The sequence below is a fragment of the Sus scrofa genome, chromosome 3 (genome assembly GCF_000003025.6).
Source record: "Sus scrofa isolate TJ Tabasco breed Duroc chromosome 3, Sscrofa11.1, whole genome shotgun sequence".
Lineage (NCBI taxonomy): Eukaryota > Metazoa > Chordata > Mammalia > Artiodactyla > Suidae > Sus > Sus scrofa.
The window spans coordinates 110,053,343-110,076,117 of NC_010445.4; the positions used below are offsets into that span (position 1 = coordinate 110,053,343).

Here is a 22,775-nt window from a genome sequence, read left to right on the forward strand (position 1 = left end):
GGGCCGCAGCTGTTCCTGCCGGCCTCTGCCACCAGCACTCATTTCCTCCCCAGGCGCCATGGACCAGCACTTGCAGCTGGATGACACCGTCGTTCCATTCCACGAACAGCCATGGGCACCTACCGCATGCCAGGCTCTGAGCCAGGAGGCTCCAGTTGTCTGCTGGGCACCGAGGAGGTGCCGCAGAACTTGTAGAGAAGACAGACTCGAGCCTTGCAGCCTTTGCACAGACCACAAGGCAGAAAGGTTCAATAACAGTCCGCAATGCCAGTAAAGTTCTAGACAGTTCTCGAAGAGAGTCACAACACGTGATTAATTGCCAGAGTAACTGTGCAGATGGCCATCCCCGTGAAGAGCCCAGAGCAGGGGAAGTCGGGCTGGAGGGGGAAGGGGGAGCGTTGTGCAAAGATCCATGGCTGCAGGCAGAATGGAGTTGGGGTTCAACTCCTGACCCCTCGTATGACCGTGCAAGTGTGCTTTCCCTCCTCTCCAGGGCCCCTCTGTAGAAGGAGGGGTTGTAGGGAGAGGCCCCTGGGACGTCTTCCAGCTGCAATATTCCTGGGTCAGAAAAGTGATGGGGAACGAGGGGACCATGAGCCCTGCTCGTTGGTACAAAACCAGAAAGGAACTGGGGCAGCCAGGAGCACAGGCCTCCACTGCTGAGCCCCGGGGCTGTGGCCTGATGGCTCCCATGACCCATCTGGACAATAGGTCTGAGCAGAGATCTTGCACCAACCAAGGCCTGCATATCCCTGCCACCTCCTGTGCTCTGACAGCAGCCCTGGGGGCTGAGACCATCTGCGGGGTGGACCTTGTTCATTTCACAGAGGAAACCGAGATGGGAGGGACTCACTCAGGTCACCCTGGGAATCCGAGGCAGAGCCCAGCGCGGCGCTTCCTGCTTCCCGGAGTGGGGTGCCCTCACTCCTTCCCCTCCATGCCAGGCAGCCCCTCCGGGGTGTGCTGCACACCAGCTGTGCTCTCCTTTCAGGATCTGGCAGGCAGCCACGTTGATTTGCTGCTAATTCTTTATTTAAAAAAGATTCACAACTCAATTACATCAGGTAACAATAGCTCACAGTCAATAATACAAAACGCGAACCCAATAAGCATCCATTCTGACCAGGGGACATGGATTTAGATGAGGAAAAACAAAAAAATTATAACATCAGCTTGTCAAGAACAGTATCCTGTAATTTCCAGTGAATTGGAATCACCGCGAGTCATTTTCCCCACTTGAGTGGCAGGTATATTAATTTGCTGTCGCTTGTCAACCATCAAAAATAAATTGTTTACCAGGGATGTGAAGAAAGCTTCAGAGAGTCAGGCTGAGGTTATCATTCTGGCACAAGTTTGTGTCACATGGTTCGTACAGTGCGGGGGTCTTCAGAAGAGCCAGGGCTGGCCTGCGCTCCCACTGGCTCCCTGTGGAGGCAGGTCCTGGCTGAAACTAAATGCCTTTGACCGTGGCCCCTGGGCCCTGCTCCACCTCTTACCCTGCTCTCTGGAAACCCGGGCCTCATTCACTGTCCCCCTTCTGCCTCCCAGAAGTCACCCCAGGAGAGGAGGAGACAGGCTCCCCCAGGGGTACATCAGGGCAGCAGCCACTATTTGTTACTCACTAGCTACCCGCCCCAGCAGGGGCTGAACCAGGGCCCTAATAGGCCTTATCTCATTTAACTCTCACAACAACCTTTCAAGGTAAATATTATTACCTCTTCTTATAGATGAGGAAACTGGAGCTCAGAGAGGGTGCATAACCTCCCCAAGGTCACCCAGCTGGTGAGTGACAGGGCCAGGACCAGAAGTAAGCAAATGCCTTGGACACAAAAGTTCAGGCGGTGCTGGCTCTCAAGGTGGACCAAGTGCAGGGCGGCCACGTGGGTGGGAAGTGTCTACCTCGCCCCAGGCCCGGCGAGTGTCAGAACTGGATTTGGATCCAGGTCTGTCTACATCCAGCCTGTGCTTTTTTCACTGTGGCACAGCCCACCCCTAAGGAGATTGGCCTTGTTGTAGCAACTAGAAGCTTTCACCGGAGTGAGGCCCTTGGGCGGGGGGGTGGGGGGGGGGGAGATTTCAGGCCTCAAGCCTGAGGCTGCCTCCTCTGCAGCCAGTCCAAGTGGCAGCTGCCAGCTCCCCATGGCTTTAAGCCAGTCTGAGTCCCACTGAAATGTGGGGCCGAGGCCATGACGCAGGAAATTAAAACCAAACCACTGACAGGGAGGGCCAAGCTCCTCTGTCTCCTTTGGGGTCCGTAGAGCTGACCCCAGTCCAGAGTCTCCCCGCCTTGCATTTGGCCGCAGTCTGCAATCTTTTCTCTTCCTCTGCTGACTTCATGAGGCCTCCCTGCCCTCATTTGTATCATTGATGTGGGGCTGAGGCGAACCAAGCTGTCCCAAGTCACACAGCCAGCAGAGCATCCAGCATGTGACTCAGAATTTGGGGTTCTTTTCATCCCATCTCACTGCCAAGAACGAGGTCAAGAACCAGATGGGGCTGGAGTTCAGACTTGGTTGGAGCAGGAGAAATAGGAAAGAAGGCTCTCGGGAGGGAGAAAAAGGCGTCAGGAACAAACAACTTCTAAAATATAATGATTTGGCTAAATTTAAACATGTGAAAGAGTTCAGAATGATTCATAATGCATGCAGATTGATGCAAATGAGTATGCAAATGATGCGGAGGGGATGGGAAGGGTGCAGCTTACCTCCCAGCCACAGCAGGAGTGGGCAGGGCAAGGACTGCCTCTCGGCGATTTCCAAGCAAACTGCACCTTCGGGTTGAAGCAGCTCTCACAGGCCACTTGCCAAAGCCCCCAAAGCCCCAGAACCCCGGGCTGGGCAAGCAGGATGGAGGCGGCGATCCCCACACTCCAGAGTCTCTGGACCCCCACCTCCCACCCCACCCCCTGAGCCAGGCCTCCCTTCTCTGAGCTAAATAATTCGGCCTGCTTGCCTTGCACCCATGAGCCTTCCTTTTTCCTCGGCCTTCGAATTGTGCCCATGGCTTCTCCTTTTCACATGCGTCAGGAGGGAGGGTTTGGCTGAGGGTCTGCGTGACTTAGGATGGGACAACGGCTTCTCAGACCACCCTAGCGCCTCCCCATAAACCTCGCAGCAGCGCGTTGGAGGGGAAGAGGCCTCCAGGAGGGAAAAGGTGGAGGTATGGACCAGGGTTTGCCCGGTCCACGTCATCTTTCTGGCCTCGGTTTTCTCATCTGTCAAATAAGATCACTGACAGTGACCGCTGACGGCTATTGGGGGGGTGCCATATGCATTCACACCTGGCACATTATAGGACGCTTGGGCACTGGCCTTTCATCGCTCTGCAGACCTATAGCTCCCCTCTCCCCCCTACTCCCAGCCACCTGGCTTTCCTCCCCCTTCACTTCTGCTCACACAAGCCCTGCCCCCCACCTCTTTCTGCTGGTCTGAGAGTCCTACCCCCCCACTGCAAAGCCAACTTCAAACCTGCACCCCATAGTCCCCCCAAACCAGTCAACTGCCTCCATGCCTGACAGCCGTCTACCTCTTTCCCAGGGCCCCGGATTTGTGCCCCTTTCCCAGGGCTTTCACCCCGTTATCTCCTTCTGATGTTGAACCTCCCCATGCCCTTGTGAGTTTGGAAAGGAATAAATGGTTCTTCTTTGACGAGGAAAGAAGCTGGGACTCTGAAAGGACACAGTTAGGAAATGGTTCACTCTGGCCGTGGGACCCCAGAGCTCTTTGGTCCCTCCATTGTGCTCCCCTGCATTGCCACCCCCTTGGTGCAATTTCCGTGGCATAACTCTGACTGTCTCCCCAGTTTCTCCATAAACCCCTCGAGAGCCTGGAGCCCATCTCTAGTCTCGTCTTGGGCACACAGCCTCACGCCAGTTTGCAGCGAGTTTGCAGTGCCTGGCCACCAAAACAGGGCGGTGGGCATGAGATTCTCTTTTGCTCTCTGCAGAGACCTCTGCTCCTGGCCAACCACATTAGCCCCCCGCCAGCTCTCCAGGCTCGTCCCTGCAGAACAGGGCTGAGCTCCACCTTAGGAGCGCCCCCAGGAGGTCCCTTGCATGCTTGGAACATAAGACATTGCCAGGAATTACAGGTGGAGAAGCCACTGTGTGTGCACATGTGCAAAACCACCTTGCAGCTCTCCCTGGAAGCTTTTCATAAAGGACCTTGGATCTGAACACACAGGGACACGAAAGCCCCTCAAGTCCCTTTCCCTGGCAGCCCGTCTCTGGGGAGGTGTGTGTAGCGGGTACCCCACCCACCTGATACGGTTCACCAGTTGGGTTCTTTCTCCCCCATCCTTATGTGACTTCATCTCAACAATCCAAGAGGCAGCAGACACACTCCCGCGTCCCCACACTGTTTTTATGTTCGTCATGATTGGTTGTTTGTCATCGGCACACATATTGCTCCAGAAGGAGTTACTGGCGCCATGGGAATAAACAGTCTGTGCTCGTAAACACCTCTCTCCTCCGTCATGTGGGACTCCTTGTGTCTAGATGCCGCGGGGAGACTTTAAAACTTTGTACCAAGTCAATTACTACTACTCCCACCAGTAGTAATAATAATGAATACTTAGCGAGTGCTTATTAAGTGCCAGCCACAATCCTAAGACTTGCATGACTTAATTTCTTTAATCTTCACCCCATGGTGGGCTGGAAGGTCGGTTTTCTTATTCCCATCCTACAGATACGGAACAGGAACATCTGTTCCTCGTCAAAGGTGGGCCACCTGAGTCCTTTGATCTTGGACAAGGAGAGGCATCCTTGACAGGAAATCCCGGGAGTTCAAGATGCCATCAGCCCAACACCCCACATGAATACAGACTCTCCCTGTCTGTCTTCTCTTTCTCTCCTCTCCCATCTCCTGCTCCCTCTCTTCCTCTCGTGTGCCCTTTACCTGTCCTTTCCCTTCCTAGCTCTGTGCACGAGACGATTCCCTGTCCGTCTCTGAACTTGGCAGTCTCTCCGTGGAGAGGGGACCCTCCTTGCCGACCTCACGGGCTGATGCAGGGGCCAGCCCTCCAGCACGAGGGTGGTGCGCTGGGCCCACTGGGAGCTGCTGGGTGGGGGCAGGAAGGGAGTCGGACTTCGTGGCCCACGCGCTCTGTCCTGTTGCAGCATCTCAGGCTACGGAGCCGCCGGCGGGAAAGGCGGGAAGAACACCATGATGCGGTCCCACGGCGTGTCTGTGCTGGGCATCTTCAACCTGGAGAAGGACGACACCCTGTACATCCTGGTCGGGCAGCAGGGGGAGGACGCCTGCCCCAGTGTAAGTGCCCAGAGCCAGGTTTCACCTCCCCACTCAGCGGGACCCCGGCAGGTCCCTCAGAGGACACCAATGCCAGACACACTCCTTCTGGAAGCTCACGTCCAAAGACGGCAGGAATCACCCTTTGTTCCACCTGCAAATGCCCCTCCCTTTCCACGGCCACTTGGGGGCAGGAGAAAGCGGGCAGTGTGACTGTTGAGAGGCACATCCTACAGCAACTGAGGCTGAGGCTGGGTTTCCTGAGCAACCCTTAAAACTGAAGAACTGAGCTTGAGCGGACAGAGGGTTGTCCTTCTCAGCAAAAGTGTGAGTTGAAACTCACTTCCCACACTTTCTCAGGAGGGCACCGTTGTCTTTAGCCTTGTTATTATAAACGGGAAAATACTGGAGTTCCCGCTGTGGCTGAGTAGGTTAAGAACCCAAGTAGTATTCATGAGGATGCGGGTTCGATCCCTGGCCTTGCTCAGTGGGTTAAGGGATCCAGCATTGCCACAAGCTGTGGGTTAGGTCATAGATGCAGCTCAGATCTGGCGTTGCTGTGGCTGTGGCTGTGGCTGTGGCTGTGGCCAGCAGCTGCAGCTCCAAGTCAGCTCTTAGCCTGTGAACCTCCATATGACACAGGAGGGGGCCTAAAAAGACAAAAAAAAAAAAACAACACAGAAAAATACCAGACTAGCCATGTCTTGTTCAGCTTGAAATCACAGACTCATAGCCACATATAGGTACATAAAACCATAGAAAAATTTCTGAAAGATACACATAGCAGTGGCTGCTTCTGGAGAGGGGCCTAGAGTTGAGGGTGCTTTGTCAGTAATGTCTGAGAGGGTTACAAAAAGAATGCATTCACATATTATTTATTATTTGTATGATTAAAATAGTTGACATTTTTTAAAGCATGGACTCAGAGCTGGGAGAGCATATATTCCACGTCCCCATTTCACAGATGAGAAAATGGAGACCACAGCGGTGAAGGGACCTGTCCAGGCCACTCACCACCCAGCACAGAGACTCTGGCTCCTAGTTTGGCTGCCCCACACTCACTTGGGCCTCAGTTTCTACAGCCTTTTCCCCTTTTCACTTATAACCCATCCCTTGGCAAGCCAGACAACCCCCAGAGACAATGCTTCATTCCCGTTCCTGACCCCACTGGGACGTTTAGCTGTCAGAGAGGGAGAGCGCCAACAGTGGCACTTAAAGCCAGCCGTGGCCTAAAATGACCAGGAGGGTGAGACAGAGGAGACAAAAAAAGCAGCAGCCATGCCTCTTGCCTGTGCTGGGAAGACAGGACCCTGGTGGGAACACAGCACCCTGCAGGGCGGGTCTCTACCTGGAGCCAGGCCACAGCCCCTCTGGACTGTGAACTTCTTCCCCAGGAGGGGCCAGGGCAGGGGTTGGGTTCTAGGGCCCAGGGCGCAGAGCCCTTCTTCAGAAACTTATTTATTCAAGAGCAGACTTGGAAAAGGGCTATGAGAAAGTGGTTCAGTTCCGCAGAGTAAACTCAGGGCTCCTAAGAGTCAGGCTCCAGCCTGGGAGCCAGGACTACAGTGCCCCACCCCACCCTGCCCCTTAGAGGGTTAAAACAAAGCTTCGAAGGGACAGCCTGGTGCATGAGAAATGTCTGGACTCTAACCTTTTATTTAGCAACTATAATCAGGACTTTTCAACTATACTGTAGTATATTAAGTCATTAAATTACAAGCTGCTGTAATTTTCACAGGAATTTATCGAGTACTAATGTAATTCTTTCATTTAAGCACAAAGATTGCATTGACTTCTGCAAGGGACTTTCACTTGATTGGATTGTAATCAGTTATGTCTTTTCACAGGACTGCATCCCTCCTTTTTAATTCACTTGTAATCTACTTGTTCCTCTGGATTGCTGCATTTTATCATTCTATTCATCAACCTACTTGTTCTCAAACTTTGTGGACGCACAGGCCAAGTGCCAAAAAAGCCAGGGACAGAGGACAGCCCCCTCTGCTGGTCAGGTGGGGCATAGCATGGGCATGGGGAAAGGAGTTGGTCTTCCCAGCTGCTCCACACCCTTGCCCCTCAGGAGTCATTTAAGGAAGGGAGAAACACCCTTTACAGGCGCCGCCTCAATCTCCACTCCTCCCTAGGCCCCAAAAAATGGTGACTCGAGAGGATCTTCTAAAGAGTGAAGTGGACCCTAAGAATTAAACTGCAGGCTTTGGCAGCTCTACTGATGGACTCCAGTTGCTGGAAACACATACACACACACACACACACACACAGAGAGACCTCAGCTCCTGCTTCTCCACTTCCTCCCACACCTCACCTGGTGGCATGGCTCAGGTTTCTCAGGTTTCTGAGTTGGGAAATGCTGCAGAAGGAGCAGGTTTACTGGGTTGGATTGATCTGGTAGGCAGCCAGGTGGAGGCTGCTAGTGGATGATGGGATACAGGCCAGTGGAATTCAGGAGAGAGGTCTGGAAAGGAGATAGGAATCTGAGAGAGATCAGCGTGAACTGAGACAGGCTGCGATTGTCTAGGGAGTGGTACAGATGGAGAAGACCGAGGACCAAGCCCTGGGGAACCCCAACATTTACAGGACAGGGGAAGACAACCAACAAAGGGGGAGGAGCCAGGGATGTGGGAGGAGATTCCAGAGGGTGTGGCCTCACAGATGTCAGGGGAAGAAAGCAAATCATGGAAAAGCGATCTGCTCCTCCAAATGCTGCTGCAGGCCCCACAAGATAGAGCCTGAGAATCCAGTAGACTGTTTCCTACCCCAGACAGTTCAAAGGAGACACCTGAGCTGGGGCAGCGGGGAATGGGCTCGAGTTAGACAAAAGCCATCCTTCAGCCCAGGCTGCTCCGTCCAGCAATCCCCAGCCATCCGCAGATTCTGTCCGTGGGAAGAGGGCATCCCCAAAGTAGTGGGGACCCCGCTGCTGCTGCCAGGCAGAGGAGAGGAGGAAAGGGAGCAGAGTCAAAGGGGATGGACCTTCTTAGCACCACTGGTTTGCAGTAGAAGCTCCCCAATTTACAGAGGAGGCAGAGCCAGACAGGTGAGGTGCCTCGCCGCCGTGGCCCAGCAAATCTCCAGTCAGGAAGCGAGACCAGACCTGGCACTCTCTGCTCCGCTCTGCTCAGTGGGCAGCACACATTTCCATCTCTGTCCCTGGCTCTGCCCTTAGGACAAGCCGCTTGCATCTCAGGCCCTCCCCAGGCAGCACTCAGCAGGGTTTCCTTCCAGCACAGTCCACACCACACCGCCCCCACCCAGCCCTGTAGGGCACTGTGCATACACAGGAGAAACGTCAGCTCTCCACAGTAGCAATTCAGAGCCTTCCACCCACACTCAACCCACTCTGAAGAATATCAAATTATCTCCATCATTAAATCCAAAATGCCATCAAACAAACTGCATCTCAGCTATTTATCTAGAAATTTCTCTAGCACTCATTCCTGGCCCCCATGAGTGCTCTAGCATAAGGAAGGGCTCAAGATGAATTGCCGGGTCCACCAGCTGGTTACACAGGAACATTCGATGAAAATGTGCTGTTTTATTGGCCTTTTTTCAATTAAGTGAAAGCAAAGTCCTTTTCCTCTGAGGTCAGGCCAATGTGCGGAGAGTTTGTCCCAACAGCTCTGATCGACAAGCAAGATGGCTATTATTGAAGCACTGCCCTCCTGATTCAGGGAATCCAGGATTCTGGGTGACAGGAATTTCCAGCCTCTCCCCAGAGACGGGTGCCTGGGCCCACGAAGAGCGGAATAAAATCTGCGTTTGGCCTCCCACTGTCTCGTTCTCTTTCCGTGATGCTTCAAACAGCAACTTCTCCAAAAACCTCAATGGCTCCTCACTGCCTAGAGAATGAAGTCTAGCTTCTCTGTTTGCACTCATGGCGTCCGGCTACCATCTGACTGTCCAGTTTAGTTCCCTCTCCCACTCCCAGTAATAATCCTCCAGCTCTGTCGCACTGCAAAGAAGGACATCCCTCCTCAGAGTCCAAAGGCGCCTCCCAGGTCCTCTGGGACCATCTTTCTGTCCTAAGATGGACTTTTCTGAGCCAAAGAAACTCCTTGCATTTTTCCCCAAATACCCCACTTTCCTCCTTCCCCCAGGCTCATGCTACTGTCCTCCCTGCAGCACCCTAACGTTCCCCCATTCTTTGTGTTTGAAAATCTCCCTATCCTTCAAAGCCCCATTGAATACCACCTCCTCCAGGCAGTCCTCCCAGATCTCTAGTCCGCGACCAGGCCTGGCTCTCCCTCCTCAGCTTCCCATACAGTTTCTCTCCAAGCTGTCCCTGTGGTCTTTCTCTAATACTACCCAGAGCCACAGTTACCCGTGTGTATTTTTTTTGTCTCCTCAGCTCAACTGTGAGCTAATTGAGAAATCGCCACCCTCTATCTTTAAACATAGAAGAAGGTCTGTCTGGGCACAAACCTGGGGCACTTTTTTTTTCTCCAGACCAACCGATTAATCCAGAAAGTCTGCATTGGCGAGAACAACGTGATCGAAGAAGAGATCCGCGTGAACAGAAGCGTGCACGAGTGGGCCGGAGGGGGCGGAGGAGGGGGCGGAGCCACCTACGTGTTTAAGGTGAGGGCTGCGTGCCAGCTCCCGGCGCCGCCTTTTCTGCCTCCTGCCTTGGGTCCTCCGGACAGCGCTGGGAATGAAGCTCCTCGGGTGCTCTTAGCCTCATTTAAAGTGGGGGAAACCGCGATCCAGAGGGAGAGAAGGTTCCCTGTCTGTCCGAGAAAGGTCAGGCTGCCCTCCTCTTGCTGATGTCCCAGCCCGATTTCCCCACTCGGGTCTTTGCCATCCTGCTTCAGTCCAGAGGGTCCCAACTGTGCCTGTCCTAAGGTGGACCTTTGTGACATCATCCAAAATAGGCAAAGTTCTCCTGCTACCTCTTCCTGCAGGGACAGTGAAGTTGCGGGGGGGGGGGTCTTCAAGATTAAGAGACCCCTGAGGGTGCAGAGAAAAGAGAGAAGACCTACTTCTGAGCACAAGCTCCCAGACCCCGAGGCTAGAGAGAAGCCTAAGGAAAGGGGCTGCATTAACAACCTCTAAGACTGATCCTGCCCTCCTGGTATCCATGTATATTCATATCTCCTAGTGTTTCTGCCTCTCTTATTACTGAACCTGGACTGATACAGGAGCTGGGGAAGGGACGGCCCGAGAGCTGATGGGTTGTTGGAACATGAGATGAGAGCCCTCGGAGCCCACTGCCCAGCAAACACCAGGACACATTTAAACATTTGAATGGCTCAGGGGTCTCCGGAGTGGGAGCCCAGCTTGGTTTCTCAATCTGAATGTCTCCCCTGGCAGATGAAGGATGGCGTGCCAGTGCCCCTGATCATTGCAGCTGGCGGTGGTGGCAGGGCCTACGGGGCCAAGACAGACACGTTCCACCCTGAGAGGCTGGAGAATAACTCCTCAGTTCTAGGGCTGAACGGCAATTCTGGAGCCGCAGGTAAATCACGGCAAGCCCACCCTCTCCCAGAACATTCTCCCCGGACTGGGTGAGCTTCAGCCCGGCCAGGTGCTGTCATACACCTGTGGGCATTTTGGTCCCTGGCCCTTGAGATGCTGGGAGCCCTGGATATTGGTACTGGGATCAAGAGAAGAAGGGCGAGGAGTTCTCTTGTGGCACAGTGAATTGAGGATCCAGCATTGTCACTGCAGGCTTGGGTTGCTGCTGAGGCACAGGTTCGATCCCTGCCCCGGGAACTTCCATATGCCACAGGCACAGCCAAAGAGAAAGAAAGAGAGGAAGGGCAGGCCACACCTTGGGGACCCAGGGGCCACCGGGCTGAGGGGTTTAGATGTGCAGAAAGTCACTGAGAAAATGAGGCAGGCAGCAACATTTGGACCGCCAGCCCCAGCCTCCTGGGTTTTACCAACTGCAACTGGATGTGAGCAGGTGGAAGAAATCTGAGCAGAATCAGGCCTCCCAGGCCCCCGCGGTTTGTTTGTACTTCCCTACCCCAGGCTGCAGCTCACACATCTCGATGGAAAATCTCCCTGGAATCTCCATGGCTGGGTTCTCTGTGCTGTCTAATGAGAGCCAGCAACGCAGACACAGGGGCAGACACAGAAGGGGGTTGAATTCTCTGGTTTCTCTGAAGTCAGCCATCTCTAAAGAAAAAAGGCAGTTCATCTTTTTTTTTTTTTTCTCTTCTCCGCAAGCAGACTGAGGGGGGATTTTTTTAAGGCATTTAAGATTTGAGATTAATTAAGATAAATATTCAAACTTTTCTCTTCAACCAAGAGATGGCTAGAATTAGAAGGAGGAGAAAGAATCATTGAGTTCCCAGTGAGGAATAGCCCTCAGTGGTGTTTGCAGCGCCCCTTACACCTGTCCTGCATTTAATAAATTACAGACTCCTCTGCATCTGTTCTACATGCACTTTGCAAAAACAGTCCTGTAGGGTTTTCCAGACGTGTTAGTTTTATTTCACAGAAATGTCATAGAAGCTCATAGAAGGTTTGTGGATTTTTTTTTTTTCCTCAAGATGGCCAAACTATTTCATACTTAATCCATTTTTTTTTTTTTTTTTTTGGTCTTTTCAGGGCTGCACCTGCGGCATATGGAGGTTCCCAGGCTAGGGGTCTAATCGGAGCTGTAGCTGCCGGCCTACGCCACAGCCACAGCAATGCAGGATCCGAGCCGCGTCTGCAACCTACACCACAGCTCACGGCAACACCGGATCCTTAACCCACTGAGCGAGGCCAGGGGTCGAACCTGCAACCTCATGGTTCCTAGTCAGATTTGATTCCTCTGTGCCACAATGGGAACTCCCTTTCTTACAAACGTCATGGTTGATGATTTGTTGATTTGTCTTTATTTTTACGCCCATTGTTTTCTTTTCCACACATTTGCTTGCAGGTGCAAGAGAGTCAGGGTGGGAGGCTGAGCTGGCTGGGGCTGTGCAGGAGGCAAGGGGTCAGGTGCTGGAGGCAGAGGCAGGGGCAGGGGGCGGGTGACACGGCATCAGGCCCATCTCATCCTAGTTTATTTACTAAGCTCGTGGCCCCGCAGAGCCTCCAGGTCCCTCTTCCGGCTAATGGCGCTGAGGGACCTTCCCTCTGGCCATGACATCTCTCGCCTTGACAGGCCCACCCATGCCCTCTGGCCAGCAGAAGGGAGGCCAGACACTTGAAACCCAAGCCCTGCAGCTCCTGAGGCTGAGAGAAGGTCCCCAGCCCCTTGCCTGGGGGCCTCCCTTCAGCTCCCTTGGCCCTGTTCTGGACCTAAGTTTCTTCCTGACCTTGGCCTCATTTCCTGAAACCTGCCTCCCTCTGCCTGCAGCTTCCCCCACCCAGATGTCCCTCCGCTGCCCCCTCTGGGTCTAGATGAGCCTTGGCCACACATGCTCCCAGAGGACCCTTCCAGGCGGATTAACCCTTACGGTGCCAGCAGAACCAACGCTGCTAGTTCTCCCAGTTCCAGCCACCCATCAGCTGCTGGGACAGAAAGGGCTTTGAGATCTTTGGAGTAAAGCGCCTCTTAAAATGTCACTTGAAATAAGAATGAGGAGAGAAGGTGGGGGTTCTAGAATTTCAGGGGCTTCAGGAGAGATGTGCTGTGGTCTGTCTGTGGCCTTAAGATAGAGTTGCAAGGAACATTTCAGAGCAGCCCCAGGAGAAGCAAGCGCAGCTCCAGCTGCTGCCAGAGCATTGCCACCCCGCCCCCAGCCCTCTTTGCTCTTGACCTTGGAGTGGCTCCATAGAGGCAGGCAGGAAAGATGGTGCCTGAGCTTCAGAGTGTGGGGCTTCTACACACGTCTGTCCTGCCTCCCAAATGCCCGACAGCGCCCCCACTTGGTGTGAATGAAACATTTCACATGCCCACTGTCTCCTTTGATCCTAACGTCAACCCTATGAGGCGAGTCTCACATTCTCCAAGTTACAGGTGAGGAGGCTGAGGCTCAGACCAGGGAAGTTCTTGCCCAGGAAACAGTTAAAGCCCTTTGGGTTATCTGGTGCCTAGTCCAGGATTCCTGCTAGGAATTTCCCTGCTGTGACCTTGGCAGAGTTTTGACAGTTGGCTGCCTTAGGACTGGCGAGTCCCGGGTCTTGTTGGGATGGGAAGCAGAGAATGAAATGAAGGTGTGATGCTTCAGGCGTTGGCAGGCACAGAGGGGAGGCAGAGGAACTGGTTGTGTTGTCACAGCCTGTCCCCCGCCTACCCCATCCCTGACCAAGCACGCTCCCAGGCCTGTGCGCCAGAGGCCCGACAGGAAGCAGGGCTACGAGGCGTGCTCCCATCCGGGTGTGCAAAGCTGTGGCCAGAGCAGGTCTCCCTAGGGGCCCACTGAGGACGGCCCCCTGGTGCTGGAGCTGGGGCAAGCACCCCCCTCAAAGACCCCGAGTCCTGCTTCCTTTGCCAGACCCCACAGCCGCCCAAACCTAGCCAGCCCCTCACTCAGGCATCTCTCTCTCCCCACAGGTGGCGGAGGTGGCTGGAATGATAACACTTCCTTGCTCTGGTCTGGAAAATCTTTGCTGGAGGGCGCCACCGGAGGACATTCCTGCCCCCAGGCCATGAAGAAGTGGGGGTGGGAGACAAGAGGGGGTTTCGGAGGGGGTGGCGGGGGGTGCTCCTCAGGTGGAGGAGGCGGAGGATATATAGGTAAAGATGATTCGTGTTCAAGGTGTCACCCCCCCTCCCCTCTTAGTCCTAGGCACCCCACCTCCCTGTCCTCTCCCCGGCCCTTGCCTGCCCGCCCCTGGCCCTCCTGTGTGGACTGTGATGTATCCGTGCACGCCTCCCTCCCAGCCCCTCCACACGAGCCAGAGGCAGGATGCTGGTTCACGAGCCAGCATCCTGCCTCGAGGGTTCGATCAGACAGGGTCAATTCCCATGTGATTCCTCGCCTCCCCCAAAGCCAAAGATAAAGGGGCTCTGGCTTCGAGGGCTGTTCTCTGGGCCACCCCCAAGGACGCTATAGCATGAGAACCCCGCTCCGTGCCACCCTTGGGATGGCCTGGCCGAGTCCTTGCCAAGCCAGCTCCCTAAAGGCCTGGTTTGCGGCTTCTGGCCTCACAGACTCTCCCCTCTCCCTTCCCCGCCCCAGCCCACCGGCTTCCAGAAGCACAGAAGCAGGCCGCTGTCCGTGCTGATGGGGCTACGCCTGAGGGCAGCTGCGGGCAGGCCCAGCCCAGCCCTTCAGCAAGCAGCTGGCCCCTGGCCCCAGCTCTCCTCTGGGCTGCAGAGCAGAGCAGAGCCACCTTCTGAAGCTGAGAGGCTGGGAGAGGATGGCCCCACTGTCCCCACAGACTAGGACACAATGCATGCAAGCACTGTGACGTTCTATGTTCCGCTTGACGCCGTGTGTGAGATGCTGTGTTACCCAAGTGCTCTTCTTTTCCAAGCCCTGGGGGTGGGGGTGGGGGGTGAGGAGCCCGGGGTGGGGAGGGGAGCCCAAAGAGAACCCAGCCCCCACTGAAAGGAGGGACAGGAGCCTAAAGGCACAGGGGCCTATCCCCCGACCCCAACCCTACCGATGGGACGGCTCAGGATTATTGCCCTGGCCAGGAAGAGGGACCAGCACAGCCTGGGGAGATTGGAACTTTTCTGACTCGTGCTCAAACAGACTGCTTCCTAGGGGGGCCCAGCAGAGTGGTGGGGACTCCGCAGTGGGAGCTGGCCTGGATCTGGAGGAGAAAGTGGCCCACACACCCAGCATCGACTGAGCCAAGCCCCAATTGCAGCCCCTGTGCCCTGAGCCTCCCTTCTCTCCCCCCCACCCCACATACCCCTCCCTGACCCCCTGCATGCCCTGCTCATGTGCACAGTGTCTAGACTTGGGCACCCACCCCTCTGCGTTCAACTCTTCTCTGGTTGGCCACAGGTGGCAATGCGGCCTCAAACAATGACCCCGAGATGGACGGGGAGGATGGGGTTTCTTTCATCAACCCACTGGGCATCCTGTACACCCCGGCTCTAAAAGGTACCCCTCTGCGAGGTGGCAGAACCAGCTTCCATAGGCCAGTTCTCCCTCCCAGCTCCCAGGGCAGCTTGGGAGTTCCTATCATGGCTCAGCAGAGATGAATCCGACCAGTAACCATGAGGACACAGGTTCAATCCCTGGCCTTGCTCAGTGGGTTAAGGATCCGGCGTTGCCGTGAGCTGTGGTGTAGGAGGCAGATATGGTTGGGATCTGGCACTGCTGTGGCTGTGGCATAGGCCAGCGGCTATAACTCTGATTTGACCCCTAGCCTGGGAACTTCCATATGCCTCAGGTGCAGCCCTAAAAAGCAGAAAAATCAATAAATAAAAATAAAACCTCAGGGCAGCTGATGTGAGGCCAGGTTACAAAGGTGTGATTGTGGGTCCCTTGCAGGCAAATCTTCCTAGTGCTTGCTCACCAGGTTTTCTGAAAATCAGGATGCATGATCTGATATGAACACGGAGGCAGAAGACTGACTCCCAGGCAGGCCGGCCCTAGAAAATGCAACAGTAATAGGCCCTGTGCCTGTAGCAGCCAACTTAAGGGTCCCTACAAATACGCACCCACATGCCCTCTGTCTGAGTTCCATCACCGGATGCACCAGGGACTTTCCTGCACAGGCAGTGCCTCCAGGGGCAGTGGGACATAGGAACAGGGACCAGGCGGAGACAAAGCACAGAGCCTGGGATAGGCTGCAGGGCAGCCTTCCCAGCCTCTGCCCAGGCTGACCCTCTCTCCTTGTCACCAGTGATGGAGGGCCATGGGGAAGTGAATATTAAGCATTACCTAAACTGCAGCCACTGTGAGGTCGATGAGTGCCACATGGACCCCGAGAGCCACAAGGTCATCTGCTTCTGTGACCATGGGACAGTGCTGGCTGAGGACGGTGTCTCCTGCATCGGTAAGGGGGTGAGGGAGGGGCCCCAGAGCTTAAGCCACAACTGGTTTCTGTGGTTCTGGGACATCTCGGATACAGTTTTATAAACTGCCTGACACCCCTGACTGCCCCAGCACGGGTGTTCTGAAGATGGACGGGGGACCCTCAGTAAAGGGTGGGCCATGACTCATGAAGGCATCGGAAGTCACCTGGTCCCACTCCCAGCCCAGGATGTGACTCCCACGTCCCCACCAAGGTGCCAGCCCTTCTTCCCTGGAACACCCCAGCGCCAGGGACCTCCACACTCGCAGGGCGCCCCGTCCTGTTGAGAAGCTGCAGCACCAGACCTGTCCCCTCCGACTTCTGCTCCTTGGCTCCCCCACTTGCAGCAGCCCTTCGGGTGCAGTGTCTGAAGACAGAGCCCCCTCCTCCTCCTCCTCAGGTCTTCCTCAGATTAAATAACCCGTTTTTTCAATCCATCCACATGGGACACAGGTCTCATGTCTCTCCCGACCCTGCCGTCCAGTTGTCAATGTCTCTTTGGAAATGCCGCCGGGTCGGGGACCGGGCGCGGTGCCTCCGTGTGGTAGGTGCCAGCGTGCTCCCAGGCCTCCCTCCCGCGCTGAGCCCCGCGCTCTGGAGGACAGGGACTCGATCCAGCCTCAGGAGTGACAGAGAGGCCCTCTCTCTCTCTCACTGGCTCATGTTGAGTCTCCTAAGGCACTACCTCTCTTCTGGAGCCTCTGCTGGCTCCCCTCGCATCCTCGTCCTGCCACGTGCACTTGATATTGATCAGCGTCCAGATTGTGGTTTTCGTTCCTGTTACAGACGCCCTCCCCGGAAAGTTACTGTCGAAAGTTGTAAAACCAGGACGAACCCACTTCGGGCCCTGGGCCTCTGAGAAGGGGGATGGTCAAGGTGTCCAGGCCGGGGAGGAGTGGGTGGCTTCTGTCCAGGCTGGGGAGGCGCTTTCTGACGTGGGACCAGCTCAGAGGAGAAGTAGGCTGGTCACCGGTGCCCCACGGGGACCTGTCTTCCAGTGTCGCCCACCCCGGAGCCCCAGCTGCCGCTCTCGCTGATTCTCTCCGTTGTGACCTCCGCCCTCGTGGCCGCCCTGGTCCTGGCCTTCTCCGGCGTCATGATCGGTGAGTGTACCGGAGCCCCGGCACTTCCAGGGTCTGCAGGAAGGCAGATCTGGCAGAATGGAACAGCACCTCTGGCTCGGCCAGGTGTCCCTCTGGGTGGGGGTTGAGGAGGGCCGCCCAGGCCAAACCAAAACAGAAGCCCCCCGCGCCACACCCCCCAGCACAGCTCTGGTTCCTCGCAGTCCCTGATTCTGCACCTCAGCCCCGGGCCTCCAGACCTCCAGTGTCTGGTCCGCTGCTGCTTACAAAGATACCACTTCTCACTGGAAACATCCATTTTCTTCAAATTTCTAACACACTTTGGTCATCTTCAACGGAGATTAAAGAATCAAATTCTTGGCGTTCCCATCATGCCTCAGCAGTAACAAACCCGACTAGCATCCATGAGGACACAGGTTCCATCCCTGACCTCGCTCAGTGGGTTAAGGATCCGGTGTCGCCGTGAGCTGTGGTGTTGTCACAGACACATCTCGGATCCCACATGGCTAAGGTGTAGGCCAGCAGCTGCAATTCCTATTCGATTCCTAGCCTGGGACCTTCCATATGCCAAGGGTGGGGCTCTAAAAAGACCAAAAAGAAAAAAGGTCAAATTCTTCATGCCAAGAAGGAGGGCACTCTTCGGAGGAGAGCATCATGACCAAAGCTCGCCCCCTCCCCAGGCCTCACTGTGGCTCTTCAGGTTTGGCTCGCTCCCTGCGTCCTGCGTCCCGCCCACCCTCCCCCACCCCCGAACCCCGAAGAGAATGCAGAACTGGTTTTTGAGTGTTTTCTCTGAGGTCTGTGAGCCAAGCAGTGCTGATTTGCGGGTCTCAGAGGGCTCAGGATGGTCCAGCCAGGCTCTTACTGCTAGAGATGCTGGGGCAGGTGGGCAGGGAGCCGAAGGGAGGCAGAAGAAAAGGCTCAGTTCCAGGCAGCACTTTCAGGCCAGCCCCTTGGGGGAGGGACTCTGGGGGTGGCCAGGGAGCCTGTGTGAGTCCCATGACGCCCCCCTTCCAAACGCAGGATGACCAGAGCTAACGTGTTATGCACTCACTACACAGTTTAGTTCCCTGAATCCTCAGAGGCCCCTGTGATCACGGTTGGCACTTTTCATAGAGGAGGACCTGAGGGCACAGGAGTTGCCTCCCTTGCCCTGGCCTGGAAGTGGTGGGCTGAGCTTTAAACACAGAATCTGCCCCCTCCCCATGAATCATCTTCCTTGGAGTTGGCCTGATGGAATGTTCTCGCACATGGAGATAGCAGTGATTGTGGTCACTTGCATTGGGACAGCTCTTTAGAACTCCCCCAAACCATTTTATGTTGATGAATTCATTTCATTATTACAATCCTGGCTGATGGGGCGTGGGGGGGTTACCTCCCTCCTTACGGAGAAGGGGACAGATCCAAAGAGGTCGCAGGTCACTCATCAGTGTCACAGCTTATAAGTAACAAAGGCAGGATTAGAACACAAGTCCTCGGGCACCAGTTTAGAGATCTTTCATCCGTGGCTGTTCTCCAACTATATGGTTTGGTGATTCTTCAACTGTAGGAAACCCAGGTGACCCAGAGCCCACATGGCCCACTGCCATGTCTGTCCCCACCCAGCACCTGGGCAGAGCAGAGATACTAAGGCAGGCTGGTTCCTGGAGACACGGGACCTCTCTGATGGCTGACTTTGGCCCCTAAACTTCCCGGCAGTCATGGGGGAACGTCTTTAGGGTCTTTGCTCCACCTTCCCTCACTCTATCCTTCACCTGGGGTCAGACTTTCAACACCGGCTGGTGGTTTCCCAGGTTCCTTGAGTTCCCTCCAGATTATCTCTCACAGGCATTTCCGCTAAGAAAACCCTTGCCCATTTCATCCCCTCTTAGATCTGCTTCTCAGAAGACCCCAACTATTGTGCCTCTGCCCCTGCCTGAAACAATACGTCTTCTCCATTGACATGATTTTAAGCTTTACGCTTACTTTACTCTTTCAATTAAAGGTACGCTTTTACATCTGTAATCATTTTGTTAGTATGACTAAGTGTGATGGAAAGGTTTAGATCCCTGCGGAGGAAATGGAGATCCAAGAAGGCTTCCTGGAGGAGGTGGTCCAGCCGCCTTGCCCAGGCCACCTTGCAGCTGACCGCCGTCTGTCTGCAGTGTACCGCCGGAAGCACCAGGAGCTGCAAGCCATGCAGATGGAGCTGCAGAGCCCCGAGTACAAGCTAAGCAAGCTCCGTACCTCGACCATCATGACCGACTACAACCCCAACTACTGCTTTGCCGGCAAGACTTCCTCCATCAGTGACCTGAAGGAGGTGCCTCGGAAAAACATCACCCTCATCCGGTGAGTGCCCAGCACGGTCCTCTAGAGCAGCGGGAGGTGTGGGGGTCGGAGGGGAAGGAGGACTTGTTGGGGCGGGGGAGGTCATTTCTGCGTGGCAGATTCCTCTGGAGATAAGCAAAGCCACCGCTCAGGGCACCCCCAGCCTCCCAGGGAAGAACGTTTAGGGTTCAGGGCCGTTTGGGGGTGTTTAATTGTTTAACACCCCATGTATTCGTGGGGCTGGTGCAGTGAGAGGAGGACTAAATGGGAGGCACCAGAGCTCTCCTTAGAAGCCCCCCAAGTGCCTTCCCCAAGCCTTGCTCCCCTCCCAGCTCCCAGGGTACCCTGTGCCCGAGGCTGTCCATCACTGAAAGTGACTGCCAGCTGCCTGTCCCTGTTCCAGGGATCAGGACCCTCCTTGGCGGGGCCGCGTCTTACTCATTTCCGTGTCCCTAACAAATATCAGAGACCCAGGAAGTATTCACTGCAGGAATCATGGATTCCAGCCAGTGTCATGGATCCCGGGTTGGAAGCTTTTCTTGCAGCTAAAGCAGCAGAGGCCAGGACTGCAGAGCAAAGCCAGATTGAGGGCTTCACTCTAGAGGGTGTGCGTGACCTCCTGCCTGTTGTGGGTGTCCACCAAATGTGCCCCAGCCGCCTTCTCACCACCCCTTCCCCCGCCTCATCTCGCCCTCTCCTTTGCACAGGGGTCTGGGCCATGGCGCGTTTGGGGAGGTGTATGAAGGTCAGGTGTCTGGAATGCCCAATGACCCGAGCCCCCTGCAAGTGGCCGTAAAGGTAAGAGCCGGCTCCCTGGTGGGCCCGACCTTGGCCAGAGTCCCAGTGAGCGAGCGTGGCTCTCTGCTGCCAGCCTTCGCCAGCCTTCTGCGGCTCACAGCCTCCTCCCCTTCCCCCTCCCTTCTGTGCCCAGACGCTGCCTGAGGTTTGTTCCGAGCAGGACGAGCTGGATTTCCTCATGGAAGCCCTGATCATCAGGTAACGGCACCGGGGGACGCCCCCCACCATCCCCGTCCTGTAAGGAGGATGAGACGTTTCCAACAGGCATGTCTCTAGGAGAAGCAGGGCTGTCTCCACCGTGCCCTGTCCTCTCCAGCAGGAGACCCCCACCTTCTTAGGACACCTTATCAGAGTGGAGCAGCCCCCAGAGAGCTTCTGCTTTAAATGACACGAATTCTGACTATATTAATAATCAATCATTTATACCTGATGATTGATAACCTTGGAAAATGCAAGAGTAGATGGAAGAAGGACCCAAATCACTCCGTCTCCCTACTTGGCATCTCCCGGTCTCTCAGCTCTCCGTGGGACGCCTACCTGGAGCTCTCGGCTCTGTTAGGATCACCTGTCCTGTTAGGATCTCATTAACAAGAAAACCTGAATCTTGGAGCCCCCGCAAGGAACCCACGGTGGGATCCCGTGGCCCTCTCCTGACCGGGCAGGTCTCCCACAGTCCTTTGGGGAGCAGCTCCTCCAGCTTCCTCCGAGAACCCAAGTGTGAAGCCCAGCCAGCCATCCCCACACCAGCCTGGATCCCGCCTCTCCCCCCGCCCCAGCTTCCACGCAAGCGCCTGCCCCGCATCCTCCCACGCCAACAAGCACTGCCACTTCCAGCTGCGCAGCGACAAGATTCCCCGCAGCTTAGGCCCAGCCGGGGACCCCTGCTTCCCGTCTATAGAGAAAGCATTTACCTAATGGGGCTGCCGAAAATAGAACTTTGTACCCAGCTTCGCCCACCGAAGATTTCCCCAGACCCAGCTTGGTTAACCTCGGTTACTCCCTTCTGCTCTGCAGCAAATTCAACCACCAGAACATCGTGCGCTGTATCGGGGTGAGTCTGCAAGCCCTGCCCCGATTTATCCTGCTGGAGCTCATGGCAGGAGGAGACCTCAAGTCCTTCCTCCGGGAGACGCGCCCTCGCCCGGTGAGTGAGAACTGGCCTTTCCCAGCAGCTGTGCCAGGACCAAGCAGGGGCGGAAGGAGCCAGAGCGGGCAGCCTGGGAAGCAGCATACTCAGTGGGCCCTTTAACCCTTGACTCTGCGGCTCTCCTTGCCAATCATGCCCCCAGGCTTTGGTAGCACCCCCGTCATCCTTCCAGCCCCGTACACACCCCCAACCCCGCGAGCTGGTCCTTCCTGAGATACCTGCCCCCCAGGAGTGATTTAAAATGTCAGGTCCCAGCCTTCCAGGTGTGCGAATGTGTCTGGAGCCGCATTGGCCGGGGACGGGGTTAGGAGGTTGCTGTGCGTCCCACACGCGTTCTCAGAACCACAAAATCCAACTTCGTAGAGTGAGGATCAGGTTGACTGTGAGAGGAGCGTGACTTACAGTGACAAGGGGGCTGATGCCAGTTAACACTACAGGTGACAAGAAAGAGAGCCGAGGACATCAGGGCTGCAGAGACACTCACACTGAGGAGAGGACAGGCAGAGCTGGGCCTCCCAGCTGCTGCAGAACTCACTGCTCTCTATGGCCTAAGGTCCCCACGATTCATTTGATGGAAGCCCCTGAGTCTCTCCAGCCTTACCTGGTGCCCTGCTGGGTGCAGGCACCCAGCTGGGAACTCAGAACCAGCGGGCTCTCTGTCCTCACTTCCTGCCATCCCTGGGGCTCAGCGGCTCCCTAGACCATCAGGATGGAAGGCCTCAGGGAGCATCTAAGGGGGCTCTGGCTTCAAATCACGTCGTACGGACACGAAGTAATAACAGATGTGCCGATGCAAGGAACAGAAGGGGTGCCTGAGCCAAACAGGAAATGGAATTCATGGGTGCAGATGAAATTCATGGGTGGAGTCCTGGGATCATTTGGTCCCAGGACCCCACCTCCTCAAGAAGAAAGGAATCTTTTAATGTCAAAATAATTTTGCAAACCCTCTATTTATTGAACAGATTTTTGAGGCTTTAATATAGTAGCTATCTTTTAGTATCGTTTGATTCAGTCAATAATGACAAAGGCCATGAAAGAGTCAGTGATCGCTTCATTAAGGATGCTGATGATTGACCACTGTGGTGTCCGTCCCTCTTTGGATCCTGGTGGTCCCGTAGGTACTGGCTTTAGAGAAGATCTCAGGACTCAGGTGGCTCCTTAGACACCAGGGTCACAGTGCAGAGGTAAGAACCTCTGATTACAGCTCATGCTTAGGTTTTCATCTCTGGCTCTGATTTTTCAAATAGCAGCGCTGGCTCCAAAATGCCAGTATGTCCTGTTGGCCACGTCAGGAGCCAGGAAATAGGAGAGCCCAGCACC

At 55.2% G+C, this 22,775-nt stretch overlaps 1 protein-coding gene across 1 annotated transcript in view; it reads left to right on the plus strand.

The window, feature by feature from the left end:
* ALK (ALK receptor tyrosine kinase) overlaps positions 1-22,775 on the plus strand; it is a 694,610-nt gene that overhangs the window by 642,197 nt on the left and 29,638 nt on the right. The window contains exons 13-23 of the mRNA XM_021087669.1: positions 5,117-5,267; positions 9,708-9,839; positions 10,572-10,716; positions 13,696-13,878; positions 15,101-15,199; positions 15,948-16,100; positions 17,117-17,221; positions 19,345-19,531; positions 20,218-20,308; positions 20,442-20,506; positions 21,323-21,452. Coding sequence (XP_020943328.1) covers positions 5,117-5,267; positions 9,708-9,839; positions 10,572-10,716; positions 13,696-13,878; positions 15,101-15,199; positions 15,948-16,100; positions 17,117-17,221; positions 19,345-19,531; positions 20,218-20,308; positions 20,442-20,506; positions 21,323-21,452 — 1,441 coding nt within the window. The remainder of the gene's footprint in view (positions 1-5,116; positions 5,268-9,707; positions 9,840-10,571; positions 10,717-13,695; positions 13,879-15,100; positions 15,200-15,947; positions 16,101-17,116; positions 17,222-19,344; positions 19,532-20,217; positions 20,309-20,441; positions 20,507-21,322; positions 21,453-22,775) is intronic.